This window comes from Schistocerca gregaria, chromosome 7 (genome assembly GCF_023897955.1).
Source record: "Schistocerca gregaria isolate iqSchGreg1 chromosome 7, iqSchGreg1.2, whole genome shotgun sequence".
NCBI classification, from domain to species: domain Eukaryota; kingdom Metazoa; phylum Arthropoda; class Insecta; order Orthoptera; family Acrididae; genus Schistocerca; species Schistocerca gregaria.
Window position 1 is genome coordinate 487,365,597 of NC_064926.1, and position 15,202 is coordinate 487,380,798.

Here is a 15,202-nt window from a genome sequence, read left to right on the forward strand (position 1 = left end):
TTCTCGCCACAGCTGCATTTGTCAACGGACCTTTACCCATTCGAATCCCCTTCCTATGGCGATAGGATTGTAATGCTGAACTAGCACATTCCCCATTCTGATAATACAGCTTCACTAATAGCGTATTACTTTGTGTCTTGGCGCTCAAAACTAGAACAACCAACTGTCTTCCACATAAAATAACATTCAGAATGTTCTAATTATGATAGGACGGACTATTTGACAACCGAAAACATCAAAATCACAAAAAAAAATTTTGAAACATTTTATTAAAATCTTATTTGTAAAGTTCAAACAGTACATTTTTAACACTACACCTTTTATTACAAACAATGTTTTTCCAGTGCCTTGCATAAATACTACCAAGAATTTATTGAATGTCCGCCTAAAAAACCTAAAATTTCAAATGTACCGCAATCTTATACCTGCACAATGCTACCGCTGATGCATCAAATGAATTTACAGCAAGTATCTTTAACAATGATCACACTACATCATTTTATGCCCAACAAGCTCTAATGAATCATCTGATACACTGGACTGAAGGAGGTTTTAGGCAAAAGACAAGATGAATGGCTGAACACTTATTCTATAATCTGCACCAGAAGGTTGTCATCGAGTCACTGTAGTTGCAGAGTTCACCCACTGCACAATGTTCTGTAAAATAGCTTCTATTTCTTCTGTGCCTACACCATTATTGGAAATTGTCCAGTTCCAATCAGTAATGGAATCAAGGCCACACTCAGATTCAGCATCATCAATACCTGTCACATGAAATGAAGCACATCACTTATAGTGAATCTGCATGGATAATGGGATAAAATCTGTAATATTAAATGATTTCAATCTTCAATGTCATGGGAATTTTACAACAACAGAACTTTCACATTGTACATATAAAGTGAGAACAACGACCACTCACCTGCACCGGTACTCTGAAAAATGGTAACTTCACTATCTAAATAGGACAAAAGCTTGAAAGATAGCGCAATTATTAGTTATTCAATTGAGTCCATGTGCCATTTATTATTCCACTGGAGGGAACTAGTTGCCTGCCTCTTTTGTATGCTAACAATCACTCTTTTATATAAGCAAAAACTAGATGTTTTTGTCTAATGGCGCATAGAGTTATAAACAGAAGATAAGGAGTAAACACTAAAATAAATAAAAAACAAAATAACAATAACTTACAGTTTAAATTCAATGACAAAATAATATATATTACAGAAAATAAAAGCAAATTGTTGTATGTTCTAAAACAAGAAACTGGAAAAGGTAGCCATGTATAACAACATACAAATCAAAGATGGATGTAGAATAATAGCAAGCCCTCAAGAATTAGCAAGTTTTGTACGTGATTATTTCTCTGGTATTTCAGAGAAACTGCAGCAACATCTTCTCAAAACACATGTAGCACCCACAATGATTTACACATCACAATGATTTGTTTCCCTCAAATGAGGAAGACAGTACAATGATAAAAAAAGTTAGGAGTCAGCAGGCATAGATAAGGCTCCCGTCTCTGTTCCAAAGGCATGTGTACTTGTAGACAGCATACAAGCACCATCAATTAACACAATGAATGAGTCCCTTAATTTAGGTGTTTTCCCAGAGTACCAAATGCACGCATGAGTGGTGCCCTTACTGAAGTAAGGTAACATGGAAAGTACAGAAAACAACAGGCCAATTTCACTGCAGCCTTCATTCTCAAAAGTAACTTAAGCAATCATCAAAGAGAGATTACTAAGGTACATGAGTAAATACAGCCTCTTCAATGAAGCAAAATTTGATTCCCGAAATGGGAGGGGTACAATATTGGTCATTGCAGAGTTCACAAAAGTGTTACTTGAAGCTCCTGATAGGGATGATTGTGTTACAGGCATTTTCTTAGACTTGTTCATGACTTCTGACACTGTTGTCCATGAAATATTATTGAGCAAGCCATAGGCACTATGTATAAGAGGAATGCAAATGTCTGCTTTCAGTCTTACCTGGAAAACAGGGTGCAAATGGTGGACATAATTCACTTGTCTGATGATAAATTTTTAGTAAAACAATTGTTAGACAAATGAAATTACATGGTTCCAGAGGCCTTTTCAAGTCTCAAACATCTATGGTGTACATATGCAGACTGAAGCGAAGAATGAAAATTTCTACAGAATCAAGATTTGAACTTGCGTCTCCTGCTCCTTTCAGTAGTGCACAACCAGTGTGCCAGGGTGACGCAGTGTTAGCACATCTGCATAGTGAGCAGGAGACCTGGGTTCGATTCCTGGCCTTGGTACACAATTTTATTTGTCGCTTCAGTCTGCATATATGAGATGCCTCTTGTAAGAGTTGTTATGTGCATTTTCTCTGGTGTTTCAGTAGATATTTTAAATTTTGTTTTTGCATTGTGTAGCTGGAGTCAGCACTGGATATTCCATTTTGGAAACTGTTAGGAAATTCCATATTCCTAGATCCACAGTGTCAAGAGTGTGCTGAGAATACCAAATTTCAAGCATTAGCTCTCACCACGGACAACACAGAGGATGACAACAATCATTTAACAACTGAGAGCAGCAGCATTTGTGTAGAGTTGTAAGTGCTAATGGACAAGCAACATTGAATAAATAAATGCAGAAATCAATTTGAGACATACTATGAATATATCTGTTAAGACAGTGCAGTGAAATTTGGCATTAATGAACTATGGCAGCAGACAACCGATGTGAGTGCCTTTGCTCTTGCAGCGCCTCTCCTGGGCTTGTGACCATACTGGCCGGACCTTAGACAACTGGAAGACTGTGGCCTGTTCAAATGTGTTGGTAAAAGCTGATGGTAGGGTTTGAGTGTAGTGCAGACCCCATGAGCCAGGGATCCAAATTGTCAACAAGGCACTGTGCAAGCTGGTGGTAGCTCCATAATGGTGTGGGCCGTGTTTACATGGAATGGATGGATCCTCCAATGGATCCAACTGAACCAGTCATTGACTGGAAGTGGTTATATTAGACTACTTGGAGATCATTTGAAGCTATTCATGGACTTCATTTTCCCAAACAACAATGGAATTTTTATGGATAACAACGCACCATGTCACTGGGGCACAACTGTTCATGATTGGTTTGAAGAACATTTTAGACAATTCGAGTGAATGATTTCACCACCCAGATCACCCAACAAGAATCCCATTGTACATTTATGGACATTATTGAGAGGTCAGTTCGTGCACAAATTCCTACACTGGCAACATTTTCACAATTATGGACAACTATAGAGGCAGGATGGCTCAATATCTCTGCTGGGGATTTCCAACAACTTGTTGAGTCCATGCCAGGTCACGTTGCTGCACTACGCTGGGCAAATGGTGGTCTCACACTATATCTGGAGGTATCCCATGACTTTTGTCACCTCAGTGTATACAGGGTGTTACAAAAGGGTATGGCCAAACTTTCAGGAAACATTCCCCACACACAAACAAAGAAAAGATGTTATGTGGACATGTGTCTGGAAATGCTTAATATCCATGTCAGAGCTCATTTTAGTTTCGTCAGTACGTACTGAACTTCCTCGATTCACCGCCAGTTGGCCTAATTGAAGGAAGGTAATGTTGACTTCGGTGCTTGTGTTCACATGCGACTTATTGCTCGACAGTACTAGCATCAAACACATCAGTACGTAGCATCAACAGGTTAGTGTTCATCACGAACGTGGTTTTGCAGTCAGTGCAATGTTTACAAATGCGGAGTTGGCAGATGTCCATGTGATGTATGGATTAGCACGGGGCAATAGCCGTGGCGTGGTACGTTTGTATCGAGACAGATTTCCAGAACGAAGATGTCCCGACAGGAAGACGTTCGAAGCAACTGATCGACGTCTTAGGGAGCACGGAACATTCCAGCCTATAACTCGCGACTGGGAATGGTTCATCCAACAATGTGTCAATCCTCATTTCAGTGCAAATGTTCTCTTTACGGATGAGCCTTCATTCCAACGTGATTAAATTGTAAATTTTCACATTCAACATGTGTGGGCTGACGAGAATCTGCATGCAGTTGTGCAATCACGTCATCAACACAGATTATCTATGAACGTTTGGGCAGGCATTGTTGGTGATGTCTTGATTGGGCCCCATGTTCTTCCATATACGCTCAATGGAGCACGTTATCATGATTTCATATGGGATTCTTTACCTGTGCTGCTAGAACATGTGCCTTTACAAGTACGACACAACATGTGGTTCATGCATGATGGAGCTCCTGTACATTTCAGTCGAAGTGTTTGTACGCTTCTCAACAACAGATTCGGTGACCGATGGATTGGTAGAGGCGGACCAATTCCATGACCTCCACGCTCTCCTGACCTCAACCCTCTTGACTTTCATTTATGGGGGCATTTGAAAGCTGTTGTCTATGCAACGCCAGTACCAAATATAGAGACTCTTCATGCTCGTTTTGTGGATGGCTGTGATACAATATGCCATTCTCCAGGGCTGCATCAGCGCATCAGGGATTCCATGCGACGGAGGGTGGATGCATGTATCCTTGCTAACGGAGGAGATTTTGAACATTTCCTGTAACAAAGTGTTTAAAGTCATGCTGGTACGTTCTGTTGCAGTGTGTTTCCATTCCATGATTAATGTGATTTGAAGAGAAGTAATAAAATGAGCTCTAACATGGAAAGTAAGCATTTCCCGACACATGTCCACATAACATATTTTCTTTCTTTGTGTGTGAGGAATGTTTCCTGAAAGTTTGTCCATACCTTTTTGTAACACCCCGTATAAATGACTTTCCAGGTAAGGTAAGACATGGACCAAAATTTCTCTTTGTCAATGGCACCAGCATCATAGCCACTCATAAAACATCAGATCTTGTATTACAGAGAGCAAATGAAATCCTCAAGTATGTTTATTATTGGGCAGTATGTAATAAATCAGTGTTGAACATATACAAAGCAAACAGTATGTACTTCACCATAAAGAAGGGAAGAAACTCTGTCACTTTAAGCAAAGATGAAATATCTATATATTGTGTAGCAAAACACGAAGTTTTTAGGAATGAACATTGATTGTCAGCTAACATGGAATGAACATACAAAGATATATAAACATACAAAGGGAATGTCAGCAGATGTTATGGTCTTAGCGTGTTAGCATCAGTTTGTAACAACCACTGTATTGTGGTGACATACTATGCCTGCATACACTCAAGTCTTCTCTATGGGATTCTTTTCTGGCGATCAAAGGAAGCTACATGGCCTCAGTTTTCATCTACAGAAAAGGGCCATAAGAATAATAAGTGAAGTAACAATCTGACTCACTCTAAAGAGCTATTTAAAAAGTTGGGCATCCTTACTGCATCAAGTGAGAACATGTACCAATTTGTGGTTCATAGCAGGCCAGAGTGGCCAAACAGTTCTAGGCGCTACAGTGTGGAACCACACGACTGCTACGGTCGCAGGTTCGAAACCTGCTTTGCTCTTGAAGCGCCTCTCCTGGGTTTGTGACCATATTGGCCGGACCTTAGACGATGTGTGTGATGTCCTTAGGTTAGTTACGTTTAAGTAGTTCTAAGTTCTAGGGGACTGATGACCTTAGAAGTTAAGTCCCATAGTGCTCAGAGTCATTTGAACCATTTTGTGGTTCATATCAGGGAAAATATTACTAAATACTGCACTAACAGTTTTATACACAATCATGGAACAAGAGCCAGTTCGGGATTATGTTTACTGAGAGAGAGAGAGAGAGAGAGAGAGAGAGAGAGAGAGAGAGAGAGAGAGAGAGAGAGGGAAAAAAAATAAAAAAAAGAAAAAAAAAGAAAACCCTCGAAACAGCATATTATATCGGGGATAAATTGTAAAATAAATTATCAATGGAAACGAAAAAGATTACTAAACTACATCTGTTCAAAAAGATAGCTAGAACATTCTTCATAAGTAATGCATATTACACAATCGAAAATTACTTAGATTACAGAGTAGTGGATAGTAATGGAAGTGTAAACAACAGCACCTCACTGCATTTCAATACACATCCTGTTGCAGAGCATGCTCTACAACATGGCATTCGTGACCTCGGCACTTGTTTCACCACACACACCATCTGGCTTTTACCCCCAGACATCAGTTTCACAGAACTCTGCAGGTGGGAACTAGCACCACAGAAATGTGCAAAGTATTGCATTAGGAGACGCTACAAGAATAATGTTACATTGCATTAATACTTGTACCACAGATCATGAATATGACATTTTGTAATGATGTGGAATGTGTCAGTTTAACATATGGTAAGTTTTCTTTACACTTTTTTATCAGTTACTACATCATATCTAAAAATTTATCTATTGAGTAGGAGTTGTCATTCAACAATTCTTTTAATTTGTTTTTAAAAGCTGGTTGGCTATCTGTCAGACTTTTAATGCTATTTGACAAATGACGTGGCAGCATAATTCACCTCTTTCTGTGCCACAGGCAGGTTTCATCCAGAACAGTGAAGAGTGTCCTTTATTGTAATGTTACTAGCACTTTGCTATTATTTTTGAACTGTGATAGAGTATTAATAATAAATTTAATATATGTATCGTGAAGATGTCATGAATATCAAAAGTTACTTAAAGAAATATCTGCAGGGCGATCTTGAGTGGGCTCCAGCTATTATTCTGATTACATGTTTTTGTGCAATGAATACTTTTTCTCTTAATACGATGCCATATGAAAGCAATGAATGAAAATGGGCATAGGAGGCCAACTTACTAATATGTTTACCACCAAAATTTGCTATAACACTAATAGCATAAGTAGCTAAACCTAAACATTTCAGCAGACCATCAACATGTTCCTTCCACTTAAATTTCCCATCAGTGCACACACCCAGAAATTTTGAATATCCTGCCTTAGTAACATACTTCTGTCCAAAGTCTATATTTATCAATGGTGGTGTGCCATTTACCATATAGAACTGTATGTACTGTGTTTTTTCAAAATTTAGCGAGAGTCGATTTGCAGAGAACCATGTAATAATTTTCTGAAAGAGGTTATTTACAATTTCCTCAGCTAATTCTTGTTTGTTGGGTGTGATTACTATACTTGTATCATCGGCAAATAGAACTAGACTGCATCTTCATGAATACAGAATGACAAGTCATTCATATATATTTAGAACAATAAGGGACCCAAGACTGAACCATGTGGGATACCTCTCCAGTTAGAGGACTCTGCCAATTTTTGAAGACTATCTGTACTGCTAATTTCAACCTTCTTCCAGTTAAAGATGAACTGAACCATTTGTGCATTGTCCATTTCATATCACAATACTTCAGCTTATCTAGAAGAATTTCGTGATTCACACGGTCAAAAGCCTTGTGCATTAAGAGAAAGGCTTGTCCTGAAACTTAAGTACTACACTGAAACGTAACCGCTAGGACTTTACTGCTTCTTTTAAGTTTGTTACCAGCAGTTTCTCACTCGTACAACTGAAAAGCTGGTATCATGTCAACAACACTCCTACGCAAAGCCAAATATGGGCAATACCAGTAATACTATACTTTGGGAACTGTGATCATGAAATAAAGGAACACAATGTATTCTTTCTACCTCAAGTAGACACTGTAACAGGTAGGAATGTTTAAAAATATTCTATTCTCTTAATATTACTAAAATTCTAGTACCACCATTGTTGATAATACATTTCAATCAGACGTAATTGGAAAGTATTAAAATCAGTAAAATTTAGTTATAATTGTTATTGATGATACATAATTTAAAAGTAATGTAATACAAAAAGACAAAGAACAAAATCCAATCAATATGCAAGTGTAACTGTGTAATTACAAACCATTATCCTGTCTGGCATGCTTACTTTTGAAAAGGCTGTTTTACTGAAATGAAGTACATTTTTATTAAACTTAGGAAACATGATAGGAAGAATTTATATTCTATTTTTATGAACAATTCACTAAAATATAATATGTATTGTTGTATTTACACATCTATTTTCATTGTGAATGAGACTGCTCTGTAAAAAATTCAAACATTATGTAATATCATTTTATTGTTTGACTTATGCAATATTATTTAATGTACTGTTATCCCTCAATTTTTTTTTAATCAAGTCACTGTAGCAAAATATACATAAGACCAATGTGGAACTACTGTTGTAAGCCCAGTTTTGTTTGAAGTATGAACACGGCACCTGTGTCAACTTTTCACAGACATACCATGAAATAAAGAAGATAGCAACTCAATACTGTGTGTGGCATGAATTAATGTCAGCATTACTACCCACTTGGTTGGTGTTTGTAAGAACAGGACTTCTGTTTCTTCTTCTTTTATACAGCAACAGCAGCAAAATCAACTCCTTGAAGCAGATAACACAGGTTAAGTATTTGATCCCAGCTGAAGAACTTTTTATGGGAAATTTCTCAACTAAAAAGAAACAAAAACATATTACTTCTTCCTATAAACATCTTGCGCTAATGACCACACAATCTGAATTTCTCTTGTTTTAATAATGGAAATTCAGATTTATGCCTGGGTATGTTGCTGTATGTATTCTGGGTGTACACTGTCTGATGGCTTGTGAAGTGCAGATCTTCTGATACAAATGAAGCATTGGGAATTTCTAATGTATTTTAAAAGAACCTGGATAACACATACATGTCCTTGAATTGTTTAAACGCATAGAGATCTGGATCCTTGCTAATCTTCTAGTTTTACTGACTGATGAAACAGCAGCAATAACATAAAGAGCATTCTGATACCTGGCGTGTACATCCATCCACGCTGTTTCCGGACTGCATCATCAGCAACAACTCTTACAGTGTGAACCACAGAGGGCCCACCACAGTTATCCAAGAACCATTTCAAATCAGACAGTCTCCTGGTATCACTCACAATCCACACACTGAATTGGGTGCCTGAAAAGTAAGAGCATTTACTGTTATGAAAGTAAAGATTCTTGTTAGCAAACAGAAGTATACTTTTTACTCGAAAGATCTTTATGCCAGTTGAAGATAGAACCCCAAAGAAGATGTTGAATTTCATATGCTATTTATATAAACAAAAATTAGCAGATGTTTGTTTTATTATTTCCTCTGTACTATGTATATCAACATTGAAAGTTACATTTGGATATGTCTGAGAGCCACTATTTTGGACCGAGCGAGGTGGCGCAGGGGTTAGACACTGGACTCGCATTCGGGAGGACGATGGTTCAATCCCACGTCCGGCCATCCTGATTTAGGTTTTCCGTGATTTCCCTAAATCACTCCAGGCGAATGCCGGGATGGTTCCTCTGAAAGGGCACGGCCGACTTCCTTCCCAAATCCGATGAGACCGATGACCACGCTGTCTGGTCTCCTTCCCCAAACAACCAACCACCATTTTGGGGCATGGCAACAATTTACATTCCAAAATTATTTATAAATATTAATAAAAGATAAAAATCAAACAATGGAAAATATAGGTTGCAATGGAACAATATTATGAAAAGGAAAATAAAGCTTTTGAACAATAAGGCCTTTCTCAAAAATAGATGACACACACACACACACACACACACACACAAACTGCCTGAGACTGCTGTTGTGTGTGTGTGTGTGTGTGTGTGTGAGTGAGAGAGAGAGAGAGAGGTCTATTTTTGATGAAGGCTTTACTGGGCGAAAGCTTTATTGGTGACAGTCATTTTGTTGTGCCTATCTGCAACTCATCATCTCCGCTATATGGTGAGTAGCAACTTTCCTTTTCATAACATTGTTAGTAAAAGATAATATAGTTGAAAGCTCCAAACACTTATGTGAATAATATTAAGGAGCTCCTGGTGGTAGCAGGTATACAAATCAGATTAATTAAATATTTCACGCACTTCACATATCTGAAATGTACGATAAGCAATATCTTCTTGGCTGCTAAAAGTCTCCAGCCCTGATACAGTCTCCACTTTACCACTACAAACTAGAGCCACAGTAACACAACCATTACCATGTGCACTAGCATCAGCATTAGTAAGTGTAAAATTCAGCATGCATCCACAAAACATTGAAGGACCATGAAGAATAACTTGTGCACCTACTCCGCTCTTCGTAGTAACAGATATATTATCAATAGCTTAATACACGGTAAGGTGCGAATGCCTTCTCCTCCTAAAATAATGTGCGATAACTAGTCTGTGTAAATGCTGCTGCACGCGCGTCTGCTCAACGACTGATGCCGTCTTACCAGAAATGTCACTTATATAGCTGCCAGTTATCAAACCGCAACTTCCGGCCACCAGTAGTGAGCCGAGTCCCTTATCTACTGTTCTATATGGTGAGTAGCAACTTTTCTTTTAATAAAATTGTTAATAAAAGGTAATACAGCTAAAAGTTCCGAACACAGATGTGAATAAGAGTAAGGAGCTCCTGCTGATATCGGGTATACAAATCAGATTGGGACATTTCTATGAAATATTTAACCACAGTTCTTTGCAGGCATGTTCAATGGTGCAAATATTTAGGAAGTCATACAGTATGAACCAAAGCGTCATGTATCCTAATAATTAAAGAAACCTGCAGATTACACTGCAGTGCTCTCCTTGGCTCATGATCATATTGGTTGGACCCCAGATGACTGGAAAACTGTGGTCTGGCCAGGTGAATTCCGATTTCGGTTAGTAAGAACTGATGGTAGGGTTGAGTGTAGCGCAGACTGCACAAAGCCATGGACTCAAGTTGTCAACAAGTCACTGCGCAGGCTGGTGGTAGCTCTGTAATGGTTTGCCCTGTGTTTACATGGAGTGATGGGGGTCCTCTGGTCCATCTCAACTGATAACTGACTGGAAATGGTTCTGTTTGGTCGCAGCCATTCACGGACTTCATGTTCCCAAACAATGATGGAATTTATATGGATGAAAATGTGCCATGTCATCGTGCCACAATTGTTCACATTTGATCTGAAGAACATTCCAGACAATTTGAGTGATTGTATGTCCATCCTTCTGATTGGTGGTTTGAGGGATTTCAGCTGTTAACTTATTAATAAAATGGAACATCTACAGCTGTCCTTATGGTGTCATTTATTATATGGCTACTAGTTTCAGTGCTTCAGTGCACTATTTTCAGCCTGTAACTGACACCAAGGGGGTTAACTCCAATTGTATACATGATTCATTAGTGGCCAGCATCTATGAACAGGTTTCTGCAGATTACCTATAACAGTGATGTTGTGTCTCCAATGATCAATTACCAACTACTGAGTTGGTAGCTGATGGTTGGAGACACAACATCGTTGTTACAGCAGTCTGTGAAAACCAGTTCATAGTTAACCCCTTCGGTGTCAGTTATGCAATGAAGATAGTACAGTGAAGCACCAAAACTGGTAGTCATATAATAAATAACATAATAAGGACAGATGTAGGTGTTCCATTGTATTACATCTGAGAGAATGCTTTGGCCACTGTGAAGTAACGGGTGAGTTGTGGCACTATTCTAAGTTTGGAATTGGTGTGGTCGCACGGGCCTCTCGGCAGGCCAGGGCTCGTCAGCAACCACGTGGTGCCGAACAGTAGCCGGACTAAGAGGGATAGCCCCAGCACTTGGTCCAGGCCGACCGCGTGGCTGGGAATTCCATGCTGACGCTGTGTTGAGGACTGTGCTTTGTGTCGATGAAGGAGATTTGTATGCCAGGAGTGCCAAAGATGGCAGACCTTGTGAAACCATGATGGCAAACGTTTCACAGTTCGTGTAGAAGTTAATAATAGCCAGAGGAATCGTGATACCTTAAAAAGAAACATGTACATTACCATTTTTTGCAAGGCGATTTTGACAATATCTTTAGTAGTTTAAAGTTGAGTATCTGATTGTAAATTATACAAGTAACACCCAGCAACGTGTTTCCAAAATCTAAATTGTTAATCCGATTTTGTCGATCAACATGTCTTTAGAAAGCCATTAGTGTAAACCTAAATTGGTATGAATTACAGGCATGTAACTTGAATAGTACACGAGTTATTGAAAGTCAAAGTAGCCAATTACTATTGATCACGTCAGCCACGGTTAGATAAAAAAACAGTAGCAGCATGCTTATAAATATATTTATTTGTCTATGTCTTTGCTTATATCTGATATATACTAATCAGGAAGAAATTGGTCAAATATTTACTGTGGTTTAGAAAGCACAGACACATTAGGCTACTGGCCTACTTTTGTTGGTATTCCTTTGATATACGTTTACTTAATTTATGTATTTAATAATGTGTTTTAGAGTGTGGTCCAGCTGTAAGAATATTTATTTAATTTCAAGTTATTTAAATGTAAATCCAGTAGTTTGTATGTGTTTCAATATGTATGTGAGTGTGCATTGGCTTGGAGACATGGCGGGAGCGCTCTAGCCAATCACAGCGCCCGTTACTATGGTAGGTGACTACCGAAGTCAATGGAAAGACTGTATGGAAGTGGGGGAGGAGTATCGGGTGAGAGGACATGGGAGAGTGTGCTGGACGGGAAGGCGTGACTGACTGTTGCAGGAAATACTTGGAGAGTGTTGAGCAGTTTGGGCACGGTCACGGGAGAGAGAGAGAGAGAGAGAGAGAGAGAGAGAGAGAGAGAGAGAGAGAGAGAGAAATATTTCGTAGTGCCGACTTGTGCACGTGTAAGATTTCCGTGGCTTCTGCAGTGAAGATGTAGTTTGCATTTAGAAGTGAATATCTTGCGAGGTATGCTGTTTCTCATAACTAATCATGTGAAGTAGGAACCTATTGTTTCCCTTCGTTCAACTTATATTTTATTTAATTGCTGGACCATCAACACCAATGTGTTTTACAGTAATAAATGGCATTCTTAAAGGTACTTCTGCAATCGTACTCATCATTTAAAGTTGCTAAAATAGTACCTGCAGATTTTATTTAATTGCATTCTTTCATTTATAAATTTCTATGTTACATTTAAAATTTGCAATCCGAGTGATAGGAACCTTCAACCATTTGATCCATGTGTGTATTCATATTGTATGTTTTGGACTCTGCAGTATTTGGCTTGTAATGTGGCAACTATGTATCCCAGCCCCTAAACTATGAAACCAGCTTTTAATATTTCAACTCTGAGTCTGAGAGTACATAGTTGAGGGCCACCATTATTTTTTTTGAAAGCCCGCACCACCCAGATCACCTACATGAATCCCATCAAACTTTTATGGGATGTAATCGGGTGGTCAGTTTGTGCACAAAATCATGCACCGGCAACACTTTCACAATTATAGGTGGCTACAGAGGCCACATGGTTCAATATTTTTGCAGGGGACTTCAATGAGTTGTTGAGCCTATGCCGCCTTGAGCTACGGCACTACGCCAGGTAAAAGTAAAGTGCAGTAAATAATGAATGTGAGAAGAGGGAATATCTAGGATGCAGTAATACAGTACTAAAAGAAAGTGGAATGTTCATCAGTGACTCAAAGACAGTATGTAATGCTCTCATAGATAAATTTAATAAGGCATACAGGGAAGAAATGGATCATTCAAGACAAGGAATAAACTCAACTAAAACAGGAGAATTGTAACAGAATATGAGGTTCTGAAAATTATCTCACAGCTAAAAACAGAATTAGTGATTGTGACAAGAACCATACTGGAAGTTTTAAAAATCATCGAGATACTACCAGTGTATAAAAAGGGAGCAACCAATGACAAAGGATTACAAGCCAATTTCATTCATCTCACTGCTTCACAAGTTACTTGAAAGGAACAGTTCTTGATCAAATGAAATCTTTCATTTCGAAATATAATCTAGTAAACAATTCACAGCATGGACTACAAAAAGGGTGATCCACAATATAACAACAGTAGAAACTTTTTTCTGTGGAGCACCGAATACACTGTGTAAGGGAACCAAGGTGACTACATCTTTTTTTAAATTTGTCTAATGTCTTTGTTTATGTGAACCATTCAGAGATTTTATGCCAACTAGAAACTTATGGAATAAGAGTAGTAGCATTAGATTTCTTAAATTTATTATCTCTGGAATAGAAGACAATATACCAAAATATATAATAAAAATGAAGGCAAGACCCTAACATTGAAATCATAGCACAAAATTCTCAGTTGTGGGGTCCCCCAGGTATATAGTCTTGGATTATTTCTGTTTCATATATGACAATATACAGTCACAAAACTCTTAAGTGAACTATGCTGATGATATGCGCTTCATTAGGTAGTGCTGTAATGAGTCCAAAGCAATGCGAAACAATAAAGAGAACTTTGGTTTGATCACAGAATATATCATGAATAAATTTTCACTGAATAAAAATAAATTGAATTTTTTGTAAAATTACAATAAATTTGAAATGGAATACATGATGAATAATTGTACTTAGTTGAAACATTTGATAAACATAAATTTCTTGACAATGTGATGGATGAGCATCTTACACAAAAGGAGCATATAAGCTACACCTGCAAAATGACTAGCTTCTATGTTTACATATCGAAATATCTCACATTTTCAAGAACTACTCCTGTCTTATAACGAAGCTATGCACATGAATAGGGTAATCTGGCTTTAGAAGAGAGCAGCTGCAATGCCTGTTAATCCAAGTAAACATCAATCCTATGGTGACTCTTTGTATGTTCTTATGCAATTATATTCTTAAAAGATAATGTAGAAAATAGCATAATGAATAAAAACATACATATAGAAGAATGGAAAGACTGGTAAAAGCTGACCTCAGGGAACATGAGCCTGGGTTCTGGAAAAATGTAGAAACATGTGAGGCAATACTGAGCTTACAACAAATCTAACAAGACACATTTAAAAAAGAAAAAAAACCTATGTTTATAGGATTTGTACATTTAGAGGAAGCTTTTGACTATGTTGACTGGAGTACAGTCTTCGAAATTCTGAAGGTAGGAAGGATAAAATACAAGGAGTTTAAGGTTACCTACAACTTGTACAAAAACAAGACTGCTACTGCAGGAGTCCAAGGAAGTGAAAGAGAGTGAGGCAGGGTTATCCCCAGTGTTATTCAAACTCCACATTGAGCAAGGTGCGAAGGAAACCAAGAAGAAATCCAGAGAGAAATTAAAAGTCCAGAGAGAAATTAAAAGTTCAGGGAGAAGAAACAGAAACTATGAGGCTTGCTGATGACATTGTACTTCTGTCTGAGATGGCAAAGGGCTCTGAAGAGAAGTTTTATAGAGTGGGCAGTGTCTTGAAAAGATATTATAATGTGAACATCCACAAATGTAAAACACTGGTAC

General features: G+C 38.1%; 1 protein-coding gene across 4 annotated transcripts in view; it reads right to left on the reverse strand.

The window, feature by feature from the left end:
• Window positions 1-249: 249 nt before the first annotated feature.
• LOC126282150 (phosphomevalonate kinase) overlaps window positions 250-15,202 on the reverse strand; it is a 50,711-nt gene continuing 35,758 nt past the window's right edge. For 2 of the 4 annotated variants that reach the window (XM_049981659.1, XM_049981662.1), the window contains exons 3-4: window positions 8,739-8,894; window positions 250-764 (exon numbers count right to left, since the gene is read on the reverse strand). In XM_049981659.1, coding sequence (XP_049837616.1) covers window positions 613-764; window positions 8,739-8,894 — 308 coding nt within the window. In that variant the 3' untranslated portion in view covers window positions 250-612. Of the gene's footprint in view, window positions 765-922; window positions 1,156-5,992; window positions 6,173-8,738; window positions 8,895-15,202 lie in introns of those variants that run through there. The other 2 variants (XR_007551338.1, XM_049981661.1) reach the window with 2 other exon arrangements.